Raw genomic sequence first — 26,076 nt, 5'->3', positions numbered from 1 at the left:
AATGAAAGAGACATGGAAGACCCACTGTTTCAGTACTTGACTTGGAGTGGGCCATAGTGAAGGTGGACCTGAGAGAGATCAAGGTTTGCAAACTCAAATGTCCTAGCGGCCAAGGAGGTTTTCATAAACCAGTGACATGGGCCCAGTAGGCACTAGAAAATGGAAGAGCTCATGTCCAAAGGGGCTGCTACTACTCAGTTCCAAGCAAGCAGTGCTGTGCTGGACTTCAAAGACTCTTGCTAGATTTTTCTAGAAATTCTACATTTTTAGAAAATAGCTCTAAATTTTTAATATTGGCTTTAAAAATGTTAAGATGTTATATGGATCAAGCAAAGCACTTTGTTGGGCTGAATCTGGCCTTATGAGTCAATTATAACTGCTGTAGACGGAATGGCATGTAGACTGATCCTTTATTTGACCATATTCTAGAAGGGAAAGTGTCCAGTGGCTGATACTTGATTACTACAGTACTTTTTCTAAAAATATAGGGAACCAAGTGTTAGAGATTTTTATTTTGGTCTTTTAAAGTATTTATTTCCTAGTGAGTTCAGGGAACTCTAAAGGAATGCTGAACCAAATCTATAAGTAAGCAAGACATTCCTTACATTCTAGAACCGAATGCACTTCATAGTTGTTATATAAATATAAGATGTAATGTAATATAGATCTAATTTAATTATGTTCCAAGAATTCACTTTATGTTTCTGGTGTCATAACTTCAACAACTGATGACACTGTAGCAGTGAGGACATAATCTGCCCTGAGAACAACTTGTAGTCTGAAAGTCCCTTTTCAGCCCTGACTTTAAGGAAACGTTTTATCCAGCCAATCATTTCTTACTTCCTGAAACTCCTTCCTCTTTGGTTTTCTTTCTGAACTTGCTACAGTTTCTTTGTGAGACTGTCTTCTAATTCACTCTTTAAATGTTGGTATTATCTACAATATTCTTGTTTCCCTTCCTTCTTCTCCCCTGACTTCCTCATCTCTTTTCCTTTCTTCTCTTCTCTCTCCTTCCATTCTCCCAGATCAACCTTTTTTCATCTCCATAGCTTCAAATATAGTCTCTCTGCTGATGCATTTCAAATCATTCCCTTTTACCCTGGTCCCTCACTTAAGATCCAAACCTGAACATTTAGGAGCCACCAGGCCTGATGTCGACAACTAAACTTATCAGTTTTCTCCTGCATGTTGGCTGAACCAAATCTATTTGTTTATTAGCATAAACAAACAAATGCTCTATATACTTTTCCTTCAGTCAGCCATCATGGTGAGAAGCATGAGCTTTGGAAGATTGTCCCTCAGTTTTTCCTCAGCATTCCTCTTGTTGGGAAGCTCGTCTTCTCATTTTTATTTCCACTCTCCAGATTTGAGGCCTTAACCTCATTCTTTTGGAACACTGTAATAACCTCCCAGCCTTTGTGATGTTGCTTCTAAATTTATTTCTTCATACTTTCATAAGAGTTATTTTGCCTCAAAACCAATAGGAACATGCCATTCCTTTTCTCCAAAGCCTACATGGCTCACTATGCTCTATAAAACTCTCACTCCTTCCCATGGCATCCGAATAGCATTTTAATATTACGCAAAGTTATCAGTGAGTGTTCTGCTCCCCCAAAATGAATGTATTGCTAGTGTTCTGGAAAGACCAGGTTAAATTAAGCAAAATGGGTTTCCTTTGTCTGGAACATTTCAGAGCTGCTAAAATGCTAATGTGAATTGTGAATCTCTGCAATTTCTCAAATATACTGGGTCAGGGATCCTCCCACTGAGGAATGACTATGAATAGCTGAGGGCGGGTATTTGCTGAAACCCAGCTGGGGAACTCTACTAGACAATCGATGGTGCCGGCAAGCTACCTGTCAGGCCTGCCTTCTGCTGCCTGGCTTCTCTCACTCTCTGCCCCTGCCACAGCAGCACTGGTTCTAAAAGAGGCCACAGGCCGTTAGGCCTCTCGGCGCCTGCTAATTCTATTCTCTCAGTTCCTAATGCCCTTTCCTCCATTCTTTACTTGTTTAAAACCTGTACATCCTTCAAGAATTCATAGAGAATTTTCTGTTACCTCTTCATCTCCTCTGTCATTTATAACTCTCTCCATTACTTTATTCTTTCTTATGTCATGTTTGTGTGAATGCCTATTTTTCCTAGCAAACTCTAAGCTTCATTGTTCAAATTCATCCACTCACTCAGCATTCAACAATATCTAGCAAAGGTTATTTTAAGCACTAATCTGAGTATAGGGTTGAGTTCTTATTCCTTTCTATAGTGATATGATTTGGCTGTGTCCCCACCCAAAATCTCATCTTGAACTGTAAGATTCAATTGTAATTGTACAATTCAATTATAATTGTAATTCTAGCCCTATATTCTCCACGTGTGGATGGCAGGACCAGGTGGAGGCAATTGGATCATGGGGGCGGTTTACCCTATGCTATTCTTGTGATAGTGAGTGAGTCTCACAAGATCTGATGGTTTTACAAGTGTCTGGCATTTCCCCTGCTTGCACTCACTCTGTCCTGCCACCCTGTGAAGAAGGTGCCTGCTTCTCCTTTGCCTTCTGCCATGATTGTACGTTTCCTGAAGCCTCCCCAGCCATGTGAGTCAATTAAACCCCTTTCCTTTATAAATTGCCCAGTCTCTGGTATTTCTTCATAACAGTGTGAGAATGGACTAATACAGATCGGATTTGCCATTCTTAACAAAGCACTTGCGAGGTGGTTGTGGCACAGTGACTGAGAGCATGGTCTCAGGGTCAGGTGGCCTGCCTCTGCTGCTTTGCTCCACCGCCATTTCTTAACTATGTAACCTTGGGAAGGTTGTAAAATATGATACGTGAAAATATGCTGTTATTCTTAGGCATTTTGGAGTATTTTCAAGATACAATGTAAACTTTTAATTTCAAAATAATGAAGAAAAATGTTTTAGCAAAGCAATATACTTTAGAGCCAAACAATAAAACTATAAGATAGTAAAATGCACTTCCGAATAAATATTTTAATAACTTCAACTGGGCATGGACATATCTTCTTGCTCATGTGGATATCTAGAAATTAAAATGCACTGTGATTTTTATAGGTGTCAGTTCAAAATTTTTCTGAGGAGAAGCAATTTTTAAACTGCATATTTGATTTGAAAACAACTCCAATTAGTTTATGGTTTTCTTTTAATGTTCAAAATAGAATTTCCCCAATAAAATATCCACTATGTTTCTATTATGAATGCAGCTATCATTTAGACACACAGGAAAGAATGATATCCACTAACTGTTTCACCCAGGAGCGTGTGACCTTTAATCAGGCGGTTTCATGGTCTTTTATTGCCTTAGCCTGTTTCCAGCATCATATGCTGATGAGTTGGGATCTTTAGGACTGTTTTCCTCTCATTCTGTAAGAACTGTTCACTGGGGTCTCAAAGTTGAGTGGGACTGAATATATAAGAGAGTCAAAGAATTACTGTATGTGATAGCCCTTGGAAATTATACCATGCTCATTATGTTGCCTTTGAAAGTTTCTGCTTCAAAGGAACTCCATAAGAAGGTCTCTTTGGCAGGCCAGAGGCAAAACTCCCTCAGTGAGATCCCTATCAACTGTCTATAGCAAACTTAATAGTATCTTGGTGTTCTAGCAAGATTCCAGGACAGGGATATTTACATTTAGTTAGAGTATGCCTTTTTTGAAAGCAAGTTGTAAATTATTTTTAGGTTGTCTTATATTTTGTGCCAAGAACAAAATATCCTAGAGTTTTCCCGGGATTAGGAATGGGTCATGAGAATCAGGATGTGCTAAGGGTGACTGATAGTACTTTGCAACTTCATGGGAAGAAAATATAAATTCTAACATAGCAAGAGTGCCTCCTTGTAATGTGGTTCATGGGTTCATACATACCAGTTTTCAATGCAAATATCAAATCATCAAACTCCTGGGACTCCTCATCAGCTATCAGCGACCCCTGGCCATATCCTCCAGAGGATGGGAATGTGGCTCCATTTTGTGGACTTGGCTTTAAATCAGGGCTGGCCTGACTGGCCTGTTGGAAGGATGCTCTCTCCCAGTCAGGCGGCACCTTTTTGGATTGGGATGGGGGAAAAAGAAATCATAATATGAATGCATACACATTCACTATGAAACCCATATGAACAATTGATCTCTGCCTTTCCTTACAAAGACCTTGTTAAAGGGTGGTGGCACTATTTTGAAACTAGACCTTTACTTATTTATAATTTTTTTTTGGTAGAGATGGAGTCTCACTACATTGCTCAGGCTGGTCTCAAACTTCTGGGCTCAAGAGATCCTGCCTCAACTTCTCAAAGTGCTATGATTACGGGTGTGAACCACCATACCTGGCCTTAAATTTTGGTGGGAGGATTGCTTGATCCCAGGAGTTAGAGACCCGCCTGGACAAGATGGTGAGACCTCCATATCTACAAAAAATTTTAAAATGTAAAAAATTAGTTGGGTGTGGTGGTGTGCACCTGTATTCCCAGCTACTCAGGAGGCTGAGGTGGGAGACTCACTTGAGTTCAGAAGTTCGAGGCTGCAGTGGGCTATGATCATGCCACTATGCTCCAGCCTGGGTGACAGAGAGACACCCTATCTCTACTAAAAAAACAAAAACAAAAACAAAACAACTTTAATTTTATCTTTATTCTTTAGAAAATTATGTCTCTCCCTGAGACAATTTAATCTGTGATTCTAAACAATGTCTCTATTTGAATTACTTGTAGATTTCTATGTTGTCATGTGTGGGGAATGAAAACTAATTTTTAACCCAATAAATACATTTTTTGGGAAGATGTGTACAAAGAAAACTCGGTTAAAAAATATAAGAAATGGAGACGAATCCTCCTAATCCTTTATCTAAAATGCCACACAGGATTTTAAATATAGTAGGTATCTATAAGGACATACTAAATTGAGAAAAATACTTTCATAGCATTCCTCCTTGTTTTGGATTGAATGATTAAAAAGATAGCTCTATCCTGGAATGATTAAATGTATTTACATCCCTCTAGGTTACTGATAAACAACCTCTTAATCCTTCTTTCCTATACTTTCCCTTCTCTGCATGGCTTTTTAGAATGTCTCTGACAGCACCTCACTGACAGCTGAATCAAGGCCAATTCTAAGCCTCTGAGGAATGCAGAGCACACTTCAGGCTCTGCTGTTGCACAACACCCAAATGAGCACCCAAGTGGTGGCTCTGGCCCAAGAATTGGACTGTTAACAGCTACTGCCTACCAACATAGGGTGTTCTGAGAGACAGAAAAGACACTTCATTTCTGAGAACAGCGATCTGAGAACTTTAGAAATGAACTTGAGAGGAAAAGATGAACCTTAAAAAATTTCACTAGGAAGTTGAACATCTAGACCAGCAGTGTCCAATAAAACTTTCTGCAGTGATACAAATGTGTTATATCTGTGTTCTCCAATATGGCAGCTACCAAACACATGTGGCTGTTGAGCACTTAAAATGTGGTGAGGGTGAATGATAAACTGACTCTTTAATGTTGCCTAATTTTAGTTTAAATTTAAATAGCCACATGCAGCTAATGGTTATTGTATTGGACAGTTCAGATCTAAACAAATGCTAGACTGAGCAACCATTCAAAAACATTTTAAGATTCATTTCTGAATTCTTGATCCTAAAAAATCCCTGTTTCCATTGGACCTGCTGTGATGAAATAAGTCTATTTTAAGAACTTTGGGGATAGAGAAGTCACACTAGATTTCCAAAAATTTAAGGATACTAAAGATATAGCTTGATTTTTAAAAACTGTACTTGAACTAATTCATTTTATAACTGAAATTTTGATCAAAATCCTTGGATCAAAATCCTTCATTTCTTTCACCCCCAGCACTTGAAAACCACCTTTCTACTCTGTTTCTGTTACTAGTTAATAATTCTGTATATTAAAATTTCTCATTAAAACTAAAAGTACATATAGTACTTGAATTGTGAATATTTACCTTAACTTTAACCTAACATAAGTAAAATTACTTTCCATATTGCTACAAAGGACAAAAGTTATCTCTGGGCAGGTAAGTTATCAGTCTATTGATCTATCTATCTACCTATCTCTCCATCCATCTATCTATTAATATAAACTGTTACCTTTTCAGACAGGTGTACCTTCATTTCCTGCCATTTTTCAGGAAGTAAACACAAATACTGTTTTCCTTGGCTCCTTAATATAAAGAGGGCAATACGAGCTCATAAAAAAATGGTAACCAAGCACATCTCGGACACTGCAGAAATTTTTAGAGGCCTTTGTTACTATCTCCTCCTGGCCAGAGGAATTCAGGGATGTTTTAAAATGTGAGCAGTGCCCCAGTGCTAGGGGCAGCATTACTGACAAGCTGGTGGCAATGGGATTCATGCACAGGAAATAAAAATGATGAGGACAGAATGCAGAGAGCAGTGGGAGGTAGATTTGTACAGAGGAAATCCTGGCTAGATTTTCCAATAGTGCTGCAGAAGCACTCTTCTGAGCTTTTTTTCTGAAATATTTTCTAGTATGTAAATTGAAAAGAAGTTTGGCTTAATTTCTTTTCTCTGTTTTTTGGGATTGAGGTAGTGAGTTGGAATGGGTGGAGGAAGAGAGCTATGAAAGTATTTTTAGGAAAAATAACATCTTAAGAACCATTTCCTTGGCAGACCCAGTCACTGGCATGTCAAATTAGAAATATTTTGAAGAAAGAAATGTCAAATTATACTCTATCTGATTTCCCAACACAAACTGCTGGTCAGTCTAGCTCACAGGGTGAGGAAGAGAAATAATTAGCTAATGGGTGTGACGCTGCAGTAAGGAAATCAAGTACCATAGGTCAGAAGATGTCAGTATGTAAGATTTAAAAATCACCTAGTGTCATTCATCTTGTACTCTTTACGAGGTAGAGAGCCTGTCAATGAGACACAGAGAGAGACAGAGAGAGAGAGAGAGAGAGAGAGAGAGAGAGAGACAGACAGACAGACAGACACAGAGAGAGACAGACAGACAGACAGAGACAGAGAGAGAATGAAAGGGCAAGGGCAGACACCTCCTCCATAGCACTGATGAGATTCTGAGTGGACTTGCTGATTTCCCCTCCAGCAGGAGGCATTCCACTCCCGGGCGTGAAAAAGGCTGTGCTGGGTCCAGGATGCCCATTCATTTCCACAGTGTAACTGGCCTTCATAGGGCAACACGTTTGGTTGTGTAAAATGAAATAAACCACGAAAACATAAAGTCCCTGAAAAAAAAAAAAAAAGAACATCAGTATGTCAAAGGCAGTCCTGCTACTGTAACTGAAGAATAAGCATGGTTGTATTGGTCCATTCTCATGCTGCTATGAAGAAATACCCAAGACCGGGTAATTTGTTTTTCTTTCTTTTCTTTTCTTTTTTTTTTTTTTTTGAGATGGAGTTTCATTCTGTCACCCAGGTTGGAGTGCAGTGGCACAATCTTGGCTCACTGCACCTCTGCCTCCTGGGTTCAAGTGATTCTCCTGCCTCAGTCTCCCGAGTAGCTGGGACCTCAGATGTGTGCCACCACACCTGGCTAATTTTTATATTTTTAGTAAAGACAGAGTTTCATTATGTTGGCCAGGCTGGTCTTGAACTCCTGACCTCATGTGATCCACTCACCTTGGCCTCACAAAGTGCTGGGATTACAGGCGTGAGCCACCGTGCCCAGCCAAGACTGGATAATTTATAAAGAAAGAGGTTTAATTGACTCACAGTTTCACATGACTGGGAAGGCCTCAAGAAACTTGTAATCATGGTGGAAGGCACCTCTTCGTAGGGTGGCAGGAGAAACAATGAGTGCAAGGAGGTGGGAATGCCAGACGCTTATAAAACCAAGAGATCTCATGAGACTCACTAATTATCATGAGAACAGCAGGGAGGAAACTGCCTCCATGATCCAATAATTTCCACCTGGTCCTGCCCTTGACACATGGGGATTATTACAATTCAAGGTGAGATGTGGAGAACACAGAGCCAAACCATATCATTCCGCCCCTGGACACTCCCAAATCTCATGTCCTCACATTTCAAAACACAATCATGTCCTTCCAACAGTCCCCCAAAGTCTTAACTCATTCCAGCATTAACCCAAAAGTCCAACTCCAAAGTCTCATCTGAGACAAGGCAAGTCCCTTCCGCCTCTGAGCCTGTAAAATCAAAAAGCAAGTTAGTTGCTTCCTAGATACAATGGGGATACAGACATTGCATAAATACACCCATTCCAAATGTGAGTAATTGGTCAAAACAAAGGGGCTACAGACTCCATGCAAGTCCAAAATCCAATAGGGCAGTCATTAATCCTTAAAGTTGCAAAATTATCTTTGACTCTATGTCTTACATCCAGGTTCATGCTGATGCAAGAGGTGGGTTCCCACGGCCTTGGACAGCTCCACCTCTGTGGCTTTGCACATTACAGACCCCCTCCCAGCTGCTTTCACAGGCTGGCTTTGCGTGTCTGTGGCTTTTCCAGGTGCATGGTGCATACTGTTTGTGGATAAACCATTCTGGGATCTAGAAGATGGTGGGCCTTTTCTCACTGAGGCAGTGCCCCAGTGGGGACTCTGTGTGGGGGCTCCAACCCCAATTTCCCTTCTGCACTGCCCTACCAGAGGTTCTTTATGAGGGCTCCACCCCTGCAGCAAACTTCTGCCTGGGTGTCCAGGCATTTCCATATACCCTCTGAAATCTAGGCAGAGGTTCCCAAACTCAATTCTTGCCTTCTGCACACCCACAGGACCAGCAACATGTGGAAGCTGCCAAGGTTGGGGGCTTGCACCCTCTGATGCAATAGCCTGAGATGTACCTTGGCCCCTTTTAGTCATGACTGGAGCAGCTAGGACACATGGCACACAGCAGGGAGGCCCTGGACCAGGTCCAGGATACCATTTTTCTCTCACAGGCCTCTGGGCCTGTGATGGGAGGGGCTGCGGTGCACGCCCTGGAGATATTTTCCCCATTGTCTTGGCAATTAACATTTGGCTTCTCATTACTTATGCAAATTTCTGCAGGTGGCTCGAATTTCCCCCCAGAAAATGGGTTTTTCTTTTCTACTGCATCGTCAGGCTGCAAATTTTCCAAACTTTTATGCTTTGTCACGTCTTGAATGCTCTGCTGCTTAGCAATTTCTTCCACCAGATAATCTAAATTAACTCTCTCAAGTTCAAAAGTTCCACAGATTTCTAGGGAGGGGGTAAAATGATACTAGTCTTTTTGTTAAAGCATAGCAAGGGTCACCTTTACTCCAGTTCCCAACAAGTTCCTTGTCTCTATCTGAGACCACCTCTGCCTGGATTTCATCGTCCTCATCACTATCAGCATTTTGGTCAAAGCTATTCAACAAATCTCTAGGAAGTTCCACACTTTTCCACATTTTCCTGTCTTCTTCTGAGCCCTCCAAACTGTTCCAACCTCTGCCTATTACCCAGTTCCAAGGGCGCTTCCACATTTTTGGATAGCTTTATAGCAGCACCCCACTCTCTGAGGTACCAATTTACTGTATTAGTCTGTTCTCACACTGCTATAAAGAAATACCTGAGACTGGGTAATTTATAAAGAAAAGAGGTTTAATTGACTCAGTTCCACGTAGCTGGGGAGGCCTCAGAAAACTTACAATTATGGCAGAAGACATCTCTTCACAGAGAGGCAGGAAAGAGAATGAGTGCAAGCAGGAGAAATGCTAGATGCATATGAAACCATCAGATCTAATGAGACACACTCACTATCATGAGAACAGCATGGTAAACTGCCCCCATGATCCAACTACTTCCATCTTGTCCTGCCCTTGACACATGGGGATTATTACAATCCAAGGTGAGATTTGGGTGGGAACACAGAACCAAACCATACCAATGGTTGAAAGCATCACTGATTTTCCACAAGCATTCTTCAAATTCTACTAAAAGCTGAGAATTTACAGAACATGTTAGGAGTCTAGCAAGCGACCATGGCAAATTCTGAATGTCACAAAAAATTTAGTCAATGTAATTTAGGAAAACTGACCTCTCACTAACAAATCTTTGTTTTTTTTTTTTTTTTGAGACAAAGTCTTGCTCTGTCACCCAGACTGGAGTTCAGTTAGAGTGCAGTGGTGCAATCTCAGCAGTGGTGCTACCTGCCTCCTGGGCTCAAGCGATACTCCTACCTTAGCCTCCCCTGTAGCTGGTACCACGGGCATGTTTCACCATGCTCGGCTAGTTTTCTATTTTTATTTTTTGTACAGATGGTGTTTTGCCATGTTGCCCAGGCTGGTCTTGAATTTATGAGCTCATAAGATATGCCCACCTTGGCCTCCCATAGGGCTGGGATTACAGGTGCAAGACACTATGCCCTCAAATTCTTCTCTTGGTAAAAACTTAAGCGAAGCTGAAATCTAGCTCTATTAATACATGAAAACAGAATTGCAGAAGTATATCTGATTAGCCATGTACATTTTGTTTTAGAACGGAAACTTCTTTCCTTCCAAAAAAGTACCATATTTTCCCATCTATTTCACTTATTTCCATTTTTTTCTTAGCAAAATGCATAAACTGGGGTACAAATAGTGATCCATTCACATTGTAGATTTCTGGAAGGGCAGCATTAATCAAGCCTCCTGATTTCATTTGTATATCTCACCTACCTATCTCATTTGAAAATAGAATCACTGGGTAGGGACTCAGAGGAATTCAGTAGATTGCTTAATATTTGGCATGCCTTGCCTCACAGTAAATGTTACGTAAGGATAAAGCTAATGCTAATGCGTGCATTCTTAAAGAACTGCTGGCCCTTTAAATTCTTTTGCGACCCAGTCAAATTCTTGACAATTGCTCTGCTTTTGTCACAGATAGCAACTCAAAATTTGTATTGCTGTTCCTGACATCGCCTACACTAGCTCTCCTTCATGGTCTCTACAAAGGATCTATTGTATACTTCTAATGGTATGTCTATAAAGCTTGGTAATTGTGACCTTTATGCTCAGCCAATAAAATATGTTAAATTGTGACTCTTGTATCTATTCATCCTGGTGCGTATGTTTCGGAAGCAAGTAAGAATCTCAATTAAATAGTTACTAAAATTATTAAATTAATACATAAAAATAAAAGCAAGGCATTCAGCTTATTAAAGAAGAAAATGAGTTAACATCAAGATTTTTCAGAAAACATGAATAAGTATCTTCATTTTGTGAAAAATGGCATTCTCCCATGGTTCCTAACATTTCTGGGAGTGTAGAAGCAATAATTTTCATGTGGGCCTGAAACTTACATCTGTTGATATAATCATAAAAAGTCTGTTAGAAAATACCCAGGACCTAAGAATTACAAACAACTTTTATAAAAGTGAAATTAGAGGGCAATGCTCAAGGTATGTAGGCTAGCGTTTGATTTCTGCTGCCATTTCTGGAATACTATTATAATTTAGTCCTTTCTCCCCTTTCTACTCGAATGATCCCTGCTTGGGTTGGCATCTAATCTGTATTGTTAAAAAATATGTTTTAAAATCAGTGGTTTATCTGCTAAAAATACTTTTAAGTGTAACTGCTCTAACCATGATAGAAAAGCAAACAAACATGTGTTTCCCTTTGAATTAGAGTTGTTTGTTTTTTTGGAAACAATAATAATATTCTAAATTGTGTACGATAATAAGTGAATTAGTTTCATGTGCAAAGGACATCATGAACATTAGCAGAAACAAATCTTCCTGAAAATACTCACACACATCCAAAATTTTTCTTGTACAATAAACTTTTCACATGGGTATGACCTAATTACATTGGCTACAGCAATAGACAAAACAGGAAAAAAATAAAACTGTCAGCCTTACAAATTGTGCAAATGTTACTGATTTATTTCAGGATTTCTCTCAGTGTTGTGAAGTGATAGGGTAAAATCTAGATCGGGAAACAAAATCCATGCTTTAAAATCCATCTCTAAGGACCCATTTGTTAAAACAGTGTATTCTCCCTCTTGTTTGTTTTTATATCTAGCCTTTTTTGCTTCAGGAAAGGACCTGCCTGCTGAAATTAACTTGCATGTGAAAGCTGCATTTTTTTTCTTAAAAGCATAGAAATATACAGTAAATATTGTGAATCTTTGAGATGTGCTGCAGTAAACACAAATGCTTAAAATGGAAAGAAAAGAATGTTTAAATGCGTATCGTATGACATTTGCCTGTGTCCAGCCCAAGCTGGGCAAATATAGAAAATGAACTTTCATTATCCAAAGTACTCAGCTGTGGAGGTTTCTGACCTCAGGATAAAAACAAGTCCCCGTTCCAAACACTGCACGTTAAATCTCAGGCTCCCTTTTGTATGCCAGTCTGTGAAAGAATTATAAGAGAGAATCTGGATTCTCAATTATTTAATCCAAGATTGCTGATCACCCACTATGTGCATTGCCAAGCACTGAGATGTAAATATAAAATATTTGGCTCCTAATCTCAAGTTACTCACAAATACAACAATAGCTTAACTGTTTACAATATAACAGCTTAACTGTTTTAGAAGCAGGACCTATATAATTCATCTGTTCTTCCTATTCTTTACCTAGTGAAAGCTGACAGGGAAGGGAATTCTTTCTATGCATTATGATTTTGATTATTTTGTTGGTTCTCCTACTGCAATCATAAAAAATGCTTTCAAAAGTCTTTAGTTAGATTGGGCTTAGTGGCTCATGCCTGTAATCCCAATGGCTTGGGAGACCAAGATGGGAAGGTCACTTGAGACCAGGAGTTTGAGACTAGCCTGGGCAACCTAGAGACCCCATCTCTACAAAAAATAAAAAAGAAATTATCCAGGCATGTAGCACACACCTGCTATCCCAGCTACTTAGGATGCTAAGCAGGAGGATTGCCTGAGCCGAAGAGGCTGAGGCTGCAGTGAGCCATGTTTGCATCACTGCATTGCAGCCTGGGTAACAGAGCCAGAACCTGCCTCTAAAAACAAACAAGAAAATATCTTCAGTAATATCTGGATTGACCATACACACTATTGATGGTAGCAATGGCCCATCTGGAGTGGCTGCTGTGGAGAAGCTGGCTGCAAAAGGGGAGGTATGGCTGGGCTTTGAACTCCATAGAGCTGGTGGGGGCTGGCAGAAGACAGAAGCCCTGACCTTTTGGGTACCACTGCAGCCACCCAAGCTGCAGCTGCAGACCTGGGCATATCTGCACTCTCAAGGGCCCAGGAAGCCCCCTGCTGCCCCTGCAGGCTCAGAAGTGCCTGCTCCCACTGCCTGGCCTCTCCACACTCCCAGTGCCTGCTCCAATCTCAGAGCAAAGTTGAGGCCAAGCCCAGGCACAGTTGCAACCCAGCCAGGTATACACACACTCAGGGCAGCACTGACATACTATCCCCCTGCTGCCTTGACCCCTTCCAGACTTAGAATGCCAATGAACATGGGAAGGAGGCTGAGTGGGGCTGAGGGCAGCTAAGCACTGGCCTGCAGGCTCCCCTCTGTACAAACGGCCTGGGCATTATGAACAGTGGCAGCAGGCAGACAGGCTCTGGAGTACAGGGGGAAGGTCCCTGTTGAGGCCCCAACTTTAAGTTGGGGAAGGCCTGAAGCCTAGGGACCAGGCTGTCAGTCCTGCAAACTGGAGTGAGAACTTATGGTGCTTTTCCTCGGCCTGCCCATGGCCACCCATGAACCAATCAGCATGCACTTCCTCCCTCTGAAGCCCATAAAAACTCCAGACTCAGCCAGACTTGAGCACTTGATGGGATGACCTGCCTGCGGAAATAAGCTACCTACTTTGTTGTCTCCTCTCTGCTGAGAGCTGAGCAGACATAGGGACGACCAGCTGCGGAGAGGAGCACTGTGAGTCTCCTCTGAGCTCTACCACTCAATAAAGCTCCTCTTCACCTTTCTCACCTTCCACTTGTCTGCATACCTCCTTCTACCTGGGCATGGGACGAGAACTTGGAACGTGCCGAATGGCAGGGCTGAAAGAGCTGTAACACACACAGGGCTGAAACACACCACTTCCTTGCCATATTGCAGGCAACAAGGAGAGAAGAGCTGTGGCTCCTTGGGGATCCTAGACCTAGGAGTGCCCCAAGCCAGGGCAGTGACACCCTCTTTGGGGCTCTGCAGTTCCTGGCATTTCCAAGCTTCTGGGCATGACCATGTTCCCTGGTGCCAGCCATGGAATCCACTTGTGGGATGCCTAGTCCAGCCACAGCCTCACAGAGAGCCAGTGCCTGTGGCGGTGTCTGGAGCTGCCGGTTCCACCACTGTGTGCAGTGGCCAGACCCCATACTTGCTCATTCACACATCCCTCGCCACTCCACCCGCCCTCGGCAGGCATGGGATCCAGGCCAGTAGCATGAGCCAAGCGCAGTCTGCCAGGCTGAGCAGGCCCAGTGGGCCTGAGCAAAACTCACACAAAGGCATCACTGGCCACAGAGGTTTCCAGTTGGCAAAGTGAAACCCCAAGGATCCCGTAACACTATGACCAATTCTGTATTTCTTTGATTCAAGAATTTAAACTTATTAGCAAACATTCAGTGAGACACAAATGAAATCATAATAGTCTAAAGGAGTTAATAAATGTTCTTGACATCATCAAGGAGTAAAATAAGTACAGGAGATTCTGGACGATTATCTCAAAAATTTTTATCAGTTCCATATGAGATAGGAAAGAATCAGTATTACCATTGTACAAATTTAACCAGGAAGTGGGGTGGGAAGAAGTGGTTAAAACAGCAAAGAGATTAAGCTGGGCTTTACAGTCTTTTGAGACCTTTTTACAAGTTCTCTAAGGTTCAACAACTCCTAGTTGAAAGACATCTTCAGATTTCAGATGAGTTCTCCAAATCAATGTGGATCCCTGAGACAATGTGGAATAAGGGACTCAGAGGAATGAAACTTCCATTCAAATTATGCTCTCTTCATCTCAAAAATTACAAATTTGGGATTAAAAAAGGAAGACCTTCCTTTAAGCTGTAACCTCCTAGAAAGTAAGAGGCCATGTCCAGTTTACTGTTTTATTTATTTATTTTTGTTTATAGTACGGTCCCTGACATGCACGAGTTTAGGAAATACTTGTTAAATAAGGGATTATGGCTTTTAATTTCATTAGAGGGACAGAGTAGGAAGGGGTAGGGACAGTCATGGGTCTGAGGGATGTGTTGGTTTTAGTCCTCTAATTCCATCACCACTATAGCCAGGTATTTCTCTAGTTGTTCAATACAACTTTTGTTTCGGCTTAGTCTTTCTGTTGCAACATGTAACATGTGTCATGGCTTCATGGGAGAATGAAGCATCCCCTCCTGAACAGGTCAATGCTCTTCTGGGTTGGTGTCTCCCTGGAAGTATGGTCACTTTGTGCTGAGCCCTCAGGTGACATCCTGGCTATCTGGCTTTTCTGCTGAAACTGAGTTTGCATACTGCCATGCTCTTTCCCATGGCTACATCTCCTTAGAGGGCCTGTTGCTTTTGCTGTCTCCTTGGCAGACACCCCTGGGAAGTCTTTGTGATCTCTTATTTCTGGATTCAAACAGCTCTTGGGCTGCTGACCTACAGCTGTTTTGCATCACCAATGACTTAGCAGCAAAGATAACAGATATTGTGCCAGTGACAGAATTGAAAAAAACAAATATGTACAGTATTTCTGCATTTGTATATTTTTCAGGTGTGTGAAGAGTAGGCATTTAATCTCTAATTGCTTCATCTTTAAAAACTACTCTTAGTTTTTTTTTGAGACGGAGTCTCGCTCTGTCGCCCAGGCTGGAGTGCAGTGGTCGGATCTCAGCTCACTGCAAGCTCCGCCTCCCGGGTTCACGCCATTCTCCTGCCTCAGCCTCCCGAGTAGCTGGGACTACAGGCGCCCACCACATCGCTCAGCTAGTTTTTTGTATTTTTTGGTAGAGACGGGGTTTCACTGTGTTAGCCAGGATGGTCTCGATCTCCTGACCTCGTGATCCATCCGTCTCGGCCTCCCAAAGTGCTGGGATTACAGGCTTGAGCCACTGTGCCCAGCCTACTCTTAGTTTTTACATTTAAAATTGCTTTTGTTGATGGTCTTATTTATAATACTGCTTTTGGTGATGGTCTTATTTATAATAAGAATCCACAATCTAACTGTGTATTACATACATGGAAAAAGGAAACAAGTGAGTTCATCTTGATAGCTATAGGTTAGTACAACTGAAATATTTGGAAATCTATGTAAGCAATTTTGCTCAAATGCTTTTTAAAATATTTGCATGGTTTAAGTAACTAGTATTCACCATGGGTTTGTCAAATTCTTCTATAATTCCTTAATAACTTAGGGGACACTATCTATTCAAAACTAGTAGAGAGAATAAAAGAAGTCTGCTGGATTCAGACATGTCTATCATTAAATACCTAGGCAGCAGACCTTCACTTTTAAGGTTTGGACAGATGTCTATTCTAAATTTTGCAATTCCTAGGAACAACAATTTTGCAGTTTTTGAATTATAAATATCCAGTATATGGACAAGGTATTCTTCTTTTTATATGCCAAGGTTTCTATCTGCAATTTAAGAATATATTTCTCTGTGTGCCACTTATGGACATAAGAAACATTAGGTTAGAGTCTCTTAGTGGTAAATACCCATAAGTCAAAAGGTAAGTATTAGGACATGCTTCAGTAATCTCATCTCCAGATAATATGATCCCTGTTCTTCAACCTTTCCTTTTGAGCCTATTTTACAGTGCTTTGTCTCCGACACTCTCAATATTCTTCATGTTTCTGTTAAGTTTCAAAGCATGGAATGCTAATCAGTCATGATAGGACTGATCAGGAGCCAGACTATTTCTGACAAGATAGAAGGAACTGAAAAGTGAGTTTTTAACAGATTACAAGAATCCAAACTCCCTTACCCCACTAACCCTGCTTGGACAGTTCCTAGATTTAAAAATTTTCCAAAGTACAAATCTGGGTAGTTGGATTGCGGGGTAGAGAAGATTGGAGGTGGTCAAACGGTATTGAGGTGGGACTTAATAACACAGAAAAGGTTTGGCATCCAAGGATAATTTTTTAAAAAGTTTTAATAAAAAGTGGAGGAAAGAATTGAGTTGGTATTATCTTTCAATAGGAATTTTTTTAAAAAATTATAAAAATACCACATTGTGCTGTAATAAATAAGATTATTTCTTTAAATCTTGTTATAAGTAATCTTAAATATAGTTTTGGTCAGTGTCCTTTAAATTACCTTTTTGAAAACAGGCCTTAAGAGTTTAGCCTTCAGATATCCTTCTCATTGTAGAGATCAGCGTAATTGTTTGGCCAGTGATAGGTGACCAAAGAACAGTGTTGATGATGATGAAAGGGGAAAATTGGATGACCCAGTTCCAACAAAAATAAGGGAGGAGAAGGGATCACTTTGCTGTAGAAGCTAAATTAAATTTCATACATGTTTGAGGTGAAAACATGTGAGATATTTTAAGTACCCCACTGAAGATGAAGAGAGAAGGCCATGTTAGAATGCGAGTGTAGAAAATAGCTGTGTAGTGGTGAAAAGCTGAAGCCACATGGGTGTATGACTTTTTAAGGGAAGACACTTTATAAAGAAAGAAAGCTGAGTGCTCAGGATTAAACACAGCTGGAGGACATGAACAGGAAGAAGAACCAGTGAAGTAAACAAGGAACAACTGACTGGTCAGGCAAGTCAGATTAAGGACAGCCACAACTATATCAGGGAAGCCAAGGGACAATTTTGTTCCTGGAGAATGAGGTGTTCCACATTGTCAAAACAGACATCAGGGAGAAAGAGAAACAGGCATTTGTTCATTTCAGAAGTAACTGATGTCTCTGGAAAAAAACCACAATTACAATAGAGAGAGTGGTGAGAATAGGCTGAACTATGTAATATGTACTAGTGTCAAAAAAAGGTGTCAGGTTACGGGAATAATCCGACTTGGTCCATTAAATCAGCCAGTTTGATAACTACATGTTAACACTTGACGGGATTATTTTACTCCTTCTAACCCATCCATTTCAATCATTATTTTCCTTATTCAGAGCAAAAGACTATATAGCACAGAATTAAATGCCTTTAAAATACAAACTGAATTCAGGTGTTCCATTTGAAGAGCAATACTGAATGCACACTGCAAACTTCACGTTCTCTGCAATGCAAGACTAGTGCGGTGTGCTTTCCTGCAAATGAAACGCCTTATCTCACACCAACATCCCTTCTAGAGATGCCCAATTTTTGTACTCTTGACTTATTCTTGTCCCACAAGCTGCTGAAGGGAGTCAGTCTGCCAAGATACATATATACCGGGCTTCTAAAGCTTTTATATTGCTTTTAACAGGAAAAAAAAAATCTCAAAAACTTTAAATAAATTATTGACTTCATTATAATGTAACTAAATATCAAAGATGACCTAAATGGCCTTGTTTTAGAAACATTCTCATGTGCATACATTCCAAGACAATGATAGAGTCCATGCAGACTCTTATAGAAATGTGCAACTTCACATGCTATGCTCTGTGGTACTGAAAGACACAGGTGTAAATTATGCCCCAAAGAGATAAGAGGTTTGTCAATAAAGCGGGCGTGGTGGCTCATGCCTGTAATCCCAGCACTTTGGGAGGCTGAGAGGGGCAGATCACTTGAGGTCAGGAGTTCGTGACCAGCTTGGCCAACATGGTGAAACCCTGTCTCTACTAAAAATAAAAAATTAGCCGGGTGTGGTGGTGCACACCTGTAATCTCAGTTACTTGGGAGGCTGAGGCACAAGAATTGCTTGAACCCAGGAGGCAGAGGTTGCAGTGAGCCAAGATGGTGCCACTGCACTCCAGGCTGGGCAACAGAGCGAGTCTCCATTAAATAAATTTAAAAAAAGTTTACCAATACAATTGGCAAAATGACAAATTCTGGTTAGTCTCACTAGTGGATAAATATTCATTGAGATATCATACTTCTTGGAATTTTTGCATTTATGGATTTGAGATAATACAGCATCCAAACAGAAATAAATATTGTAATAATTCCAGCATATATAGTGTCAAAAGATTATGTTATTATTTTCGAATACTCTTTTCTGATGACGGTTTAGTAGAAACAAATCATTATATATTTTTGTTGCTATTTTCTTATCAGTGAAACAAGGGCCCTAGCAGTTCTCTAAGGATGTTCTATAGAATCACTGATTTATTAGTAAAATGCTAAGACTCAATGGATGTTTTAATTTAAAAAAATAAAAATTTAAAAGCAAACCAAGTTCAAATTTATTGCAGAAGGAGAAACAAGAAAGAAAGAAAATACAGAGAAGCCCCCCAAAATTGATATCAAATTTTAGCATTCAGAAATAACCACTCCAGCTTGGATATAAACTTTTGTAAAATTACAATTTCTACAGAAGGTTTTTTTTTTTTTTCCCTCCAACCCGTTAATTATGTAATGAGATGCTTTCATATGTAAGCACTTTTTTGGAATAAGAGCTGAAGGTTGGATTTATGGTTGGGCAATCACTAGGGTAACCTCAGATATTGGTTTGCTTGTGACAGTCCTGGTTTGCCTGGGATTCTTGGGTTAGCCTGTTGTCTCAGCATTTTTATTAACATCACCCCATTTCATTCAACCGGCAATGACAGTGAGTTATAAGGCAAACTAGTAATTGCTTGCTAAGGGACCAGTATCGTAGAAGCCATCCTATTTGATACAGCAGGACTAGCAACTTTATCCTTATATAAATCCAGATTCTAACCAGCTCTTTTAAATGAGGATGGTCTGCAATTTAAGTTCTCTTAACCATCTTTGGTTCATTCACTGAGTAAATACTAATAGCTAAGGGTCCACCTGGTAATGCACTGTAAGCTCCTTGCAGACAGTGAACAGAACAGACTTGGTCTTACCTTCAAAGTATTTCATGGCCACTCATGTAGTCTAATGATTGAAATTCTACCAGGAGTTCCTCTGATCCCTGAATCTCAGACCACTGCTTGAATAGGAAAACAGTAAAGTGGATGATGGGTCCAAGTGAAGGCTTTGCCTACATTTAGGGAAATTCTTCTAAATTTTTTAATCTTTCCTCAACAAAATAATGTTGTATATCATTCTTTAAAAGTTTTTGAGTGTCTACTATATTGGAAACTCTGTGAATGCATAAAAGGATGTAAAATATATGGTACCTGCCTCAAAGAGCTACACTCAGTTAAAATATGAGGCATATGAAGCCTAACTCAGTTAAAATATGAGGCAGTTAAAAATATGAGGCATATGAATACAGTTAAGTCCTGTGGCCTAGAATGTCTGCCATGATGTGGGTCCACACTCCTGAATTACTTTCCCAACAGAAAATTTTCATCTTTATCAAGAGCAAGTAAGTTTTAGATGAGGTCCTGTATCACCCCATCTTGTGATGAAAGTCAAATGGAAAACAAAGGGCTGGGTACAGTGGCTCAAGCCTGTATTCTCATTACTTTGGGAGGCTGAGGCAGGAGGATTGCTTGAGCCCAGGAGTTCAAGGTCACAGTGAAAAGAAAAGAAAAAAGGATAATAGAAAAGGAATAACAAGAATTTCATACATGTATTTATTCTATAGCCAATTTTTCATAACTCAGTTTCTGGTAGTGCCACTTTTAACTGCCATGACCTCAAATCAATCTTTTTTTAAAAAGTACATTTTTTAAACAGAGCATTTCTTTTTCTTAGACCATAACAAAGAAAATCGGCAAAATGACTATTATTTCTACTTCTAAAGGAAATGGAGTGATCAATTCTTGTAATCGGTAACTTGACCAAAAAAATCCAAATAAGGATTTTAGTCCAGCCCCAAACTTAATTTTCTTCATTGAAAATAGCCAGTCTCTTGTAAAGAACAGGATGGTTTAAAGTCTGATATCTTGGAATGAATCTCAGCTCTGCTGCTTGCTAATTATTATTATGTGTACCTATATTTTATTTATATGAACCTCAGTTTTTTAAATCTGGGAAATGGGAATTTCAGTACCAATTACTTCCATGGATTTTTATGAGTCTCAAATAAAATGTACCATATATATTTGTAAGCTGTAGATCAAATTTATAAAGAAAGGTGATACTGTTATTTTTACTACAAAAAGAATTTGCACAAAGTCGATCTCATTCTTAACCTGGTTGATTGATTTCTTTGTACAGCACATTCCTACCAGTTGAGGTGGCCTGCCACAAGGCTGTCTTCCGAGAAATAACGTAACATTACAAGGCCAAGCAGGATCTTTGTGGTTGAATATTTTACACGGCTAAGAATCACTTCTTTCTCAGAACTGGTAGAGAACGCAAACCAAGGTGCTGTTCTGCCTTAAGTGTAGGTCTAAATACAAGTATTGACCACCTTCCTTAAGGCATTTGCAGCTCTTTTGATTCACCAATAAGGTTTATTCTTTATTGAGTCATTTCAGAAAATGGTAGGGGGTAATGGGGGAGGTGTTAATGTTTCAGTGGTTCCCTAATACCTTCGGAATAGAGAACATAATTTTGTAATTTGGCTAATAAAGCTTCTGTGGTTTGGTCTTCATCTGCCACCACTCCCTGCCTCAGAATCTCCACTGCAGGTGTACTGAACAAGGCCACCCACTGCCTCAGATTCCCCACTCCAAGCATACTGAAACATCCATACTTTCAATTCATCAAGATGTGCTGTGCTTCTCCTTAGGTTTGCCCCATGGACTTGTGGTTCCCTCTGCTGCTCTTCCCTAACTACCTGCTAATCCTACTTATCAGTTAAGTATCAACTTCCTCCAGGGTGTGGAGATGCTTCTCTGGCCACCCCACCACCCCATACTGCGTTAGGTAACCTAATACTATACTCTGCCCACGCCCTGTTGACAGCCCTTATTATGCTGTACCCTAATGTCACATCATTGCCCATCAACTTCTTCAAGCAAGAAAGCTGGATTTCTGCAATGTCATAGGCCAGCACGGTGCCCTGCAAATAGCAAGTTTTTCATAAATAGTTGTTGGGTAGATGAGCGAATATATGAACTCTAGAAAAGCCTGTATTGCCTGGGGCCTAGAAAAACAAGGGCAGGAAGAACCAGATTCCCTATAGGAACAGCTTCTATGAATTAAAAGCTCACTCTTAACTAAGAAATGGGTCGAATTATATCATCTATGCCATAATACATCTTTCCAGAAATTCTGAAATACTTAAATTGGGATGCTTTATTTGCAAGCTGCTCCTATGACTCAGATCCCTAGTAAATAAGGGTATGAAGGTATGTAACCACAGATTTTATAGGCTGGGACTAAAAACACCTATATTTGGAAGGGATGAAAGGCATATTACAGGAAAGGCAACAAAAGCTGAACTCTGTGTGTATGTATGCATGTGCATGTTTAAAACCCCTGGGAATATATGTAAAAGCATGTCAAATTTTACTATTTTATAGCATTAAAATAATTTTAATTTTAGTACACAACGCAGTGTCTATGTAGAAAAACAAAATTTTCCTTTTTTCTTTTTCTTTTTTGAGATGGAGTCTAACACTATCTCCCAGGCTGAAGTGCAGTGGCACGATCTTGGCTCACTGCAACCTCTCCCTCCAGTTCAAGTGATTCTCCTGCCTCAGCCTCCCAAGTAGCTGGAATTACAGACCTGTGCCACCACACCCAGCTAATTTTTGTATTTCTAGTAGAGATGGGGTTTCACCATGTTGGCCAGGCTAGTCTCAAACTCCTGACCTCAAGTGATCCGCCCACCTCGGCCTCCCAAGAAAAAGAAAATTTTCTAAAATTAAAAAATTAAATCCCAAATTTCCAATTTTGGTTTTCTTTAGGTAGTTTTGCAAGTCTTTCATTCAGAGAGTTATTTGTACCTTGATTTTAAATTTTACCACTCTTAGAACATACATTTTATAAAATTAGTCTAATATAGGTTGTAATTTTTAGAACAAATAAAACTTTGGGATTTATAAGACAAAGAAATAAAATCTTCATATTCTCTGAAAAAATAATCTTAACATAAGGAAACATTCTAGGTCTGTATGAGGAAATGATTGTACAATTAATAAAAATAATTCATTAATATTTATTTACACATCATTAGTGAAAATAGTGAATCTATATGTTCCTCCCCATGGCAAAAGGATGATTGTGATCCTTTATATGATTTGTCAATCATAGCAAAGTCTGGGCACAAAGAAGCAGTACAGGCAGTTGGGCACAGTGGCTCACGCCTATAATCTGAGCACTTTGGGAGACCCAGGCCGGCAGGGTGGGGATCACTTGAGCCTTGCAGTTTGAGGCTAGCCTGGGCAACATGGTGAAACCCTGTCTTTACAAAAAATACAAAAAATTAGCCAGGTGTGGTGGTGCACACCTATAATACCAGCTACCTGGGAGGCTGGGAAGGGGTGATTGCTTGAGCCTGGGGGGTTGAGGCTGCAGTGAGCCATGATCAGGCCACTGCACTCCAGCCGAGGTGACAGAATGTGTCTTTAAAAAAACAAAAAAACAAAAAAAAGAGAAAGAAACAGCAGGCCATTCCTTTAAAATATATGACCCAGAAAAAACAGAGTTCTCTGTGCTTGCCTACTTTTCTTCTCCTGAAGAATCAAGACACTTATCTTCCCAGTTTACATGCTATTTCCTCTTCCTTACAGATTTTACACATGTGTGAAATTAATAGGCTTGATATAGTAGCAGTTAGGTAATTTTCATTTTATTAAATTATTAGTTTATGGAACTGAAGTCAGTGGCATACTGAGGATTTCCTTTTTTTTTTTTTTTTTTTAGAGCATAGCTACACTTTTGGAAAAGGGCACCCTCTTGGTACTAAAAGCACAGTTATTGCCTAATTAATGATAGGTATATTTCTTTAATACACTGTGTGATGGGGTAACTTCTGTATAAAATCCTGACAAATTAAGTGCTGAATTAAAAACATACTTATGGCAGTAGCAAATCAAAGTTACTCGGACTCACAAAAGTTTAAGATATAAGAACCAGCACACAAAAGAGGAAAGGATTTCTATCTCATTGCATTTCTATATGTGTCACACACTATATCAGGGTCTTTGTAACATTGTTGTCCATATCTTCCAACAGTCCAATGAAGTAGGCATTACCATCCTTCATCCTAGGAGCCTTCAGAGAGGGTCAGTAACTTCTTCAAGTACATTGTTCTCCTTAGCAAGCTCAGAAACCTGAATGTGAGGTGGCTGGAAGCACAAGGATATTTGTAGTTCCCTTCTATTTCAGCAGTGGAGTAGCTTAGGATAGTGGCAAAGTCCAGGGTGGGACCAGAGGTGTGGGTAGTAGAGGTGGCATTCAGTAATGCAGTAATGAGCAGGAGAGTGCCAGATGAATCATCTATAGATGTTGAGTCACCAGGATGGCCCAGGACACCTAGTGTGACCCCTTCTCTCTCCTCCCTCAGCCCCAAATCCAATCTATCACCAAGTCTAGTCAATATCACCTCAGAATTAACTCTTGAACCTCCAACTTCTCTTCAAGTACATTGCTAATATGCTAGTTGAAAACACAATAATCATTTAAGTCTTTACTACCTACATAACGAACCTGCACATGTACCCCTAAACCTAAAAGTTAAGAAAAAGAAAACACCATGATATCACACCTTCACTCAGACAAAAATCTCCCTATCAGCTCACTCCCTAGTCTCTTCCCTTCCTCTCCTACAATAATTCTCCATAATAGAAGATGCAACGTCACTACCTATAACACTTTTATGATTACCGCTACTTTCAAGATGAAAACCTAAATCTTTGCTTGTCTTATAGGCCTCTGCATGACCTACATTCTGCCCACTTTTTCAAGGTCATCATTACACCTCCTTCACTGTCCACGTCTAGCTCCACTCATCTGATTTCAAGTCTCCACCTCAGTGCCTTTGCATGTTCATTAACTCAGTCATTCCATGAATATTTATCATGCAGGTGCTGCCCTCTCCCCCTCACATGCTGCTCCCTTTGGCTGGAATACTATTCTTGAATGGATAGTCCCTCCTGGGCCTGGTGCCACCTCGTCAGCCATCTGATTTCACTTCCTCAGGAATTCCCCCAATTAGATGGCATTTTTCTGTTTATGTATTCACAACACCCCATACTGTTCTCTTGTAGAACTTATCACAGTTTATAACAATATTTGTGTGATTATTTTATTCAAATCTTCCTCCTACAGTAGAATGCAACCTCTGTGATTTTATGCATTCTGTTTGGGACCATTCCGGTTTGGTTCTCCATTGTAGCCTCAGAACCTAATGTGGTCATGTACATAATGAATACCTTTGAATGAATAAATGATGAGAGAAGATACTTGTTGAAATCTTTTCAGAAATACTTACAATGTGATTTGTAAATGTATTAGTGATGAAGATAACAATAAAACTCAAATTTATAAAAAATTCCAAAGAACCTTCTAATTAAAGCCACATTGATTTTTGATTTTTAATATAAATAGTTAAATTAAATTCAACGAATTGTTCTATAAGGAAAAAAATCCAGTAAACCAATGAGAAATGATCATTTAGGTAGCCAGTGAGAGTCAAGAATCTGTCATGCCAATGGACCAGAACAGAGATTCCCGAAATAAAGTTGCACACCTACAGTCAACTGACCTTTGACAAAGTTCACAAAAATAAACAACAGGGAAGCATACCTATTCAATAAATGGTGCTAGGAAAATTGGATAGGCATATCCAGGAGAATGAAACTCCTAACTCTCACCATATACAAAAGTTAACTCAAAGTGGATTAAAGACTTACATGTAAGACTCCCAAACTACAAAAATCCTAGAAGAAAACTTAGGAAATACCCTTCTTTGACGTTGTCCTCCTCAAGGAATTTATGACTAAGTCCTCAAAAGCAAATGTAACAAAAACAAAAATTGACAACTGGGACATAATTAAACTAAAGGGCTTTTATATAGCAAAAGAATCTATCAACAGAGGAAACAGACAACCTACAGAATGAGGGAAAACATTTGCAAACTATCCATCTGACAAAGGACTAATATCCAGAATCTATAAGGAACTTAAACAAATCAACAAGAAAAACAAACAACCAACCTCATTAAAAATTGGACAAAGGGTCAATTACTGAAGTTTGTGCATTTGTCACGTAGTTCTCGTGTTATGGTTTTCATCTCTATCAGTTCTTTTAAGGACTTCTCTACATTGGTT

The 26,076-nt window shown here is 39.9% G+C and overlaps 1 protein-coding gene across 4 annotated transcripts in view; it reads right to left on the bottom strand.

Moving 5' to 3' along the window:
• Positions 1 to 26,076, bottom strand: part of ADGRV1 (adhesion G protein-coupled receptor V1) — a 585,058-nt gene that overhangs the window by 6,902 nt on the left and 552,080 nt on the right. For all 4 annotated transcript variants that reach the window (XM_031666293.1, XM_031666294.1, XM_031666295.1 and 1 more), the window contains 2 exons: positions 7,035 to 7,226; positions 3,882 to 4,059 (listed from right to left, as the gene is read on the bottom strand). In XM_031666293.1, the coding sequence (XP_031522153.1) occupies positions 3,882 to 4,059; positions 7,035 to 7,226 (370 nt within the window). The remainder of the gene's footprint in view (positions 1 to 3,881; positions 4,060 to 7,034; positions 7,227 to 26,076) is intronic.

Source organism: Papio anubis, chromosome 5, assembly GCF_008728515.1.
Source record: "Papio anubis isolate 15944 chromosome 5, Panubis1.0, whole genome shotgun sequence".
Lineage (NCBI taxonomy): Eukaryota > Metazoa > Chordata > Mammalia > Primates > Cercopithecidae > Papio > Papio anubis.
This window is presented reverse-complemented; position numbering and strand designations above follow the sequence as displayed.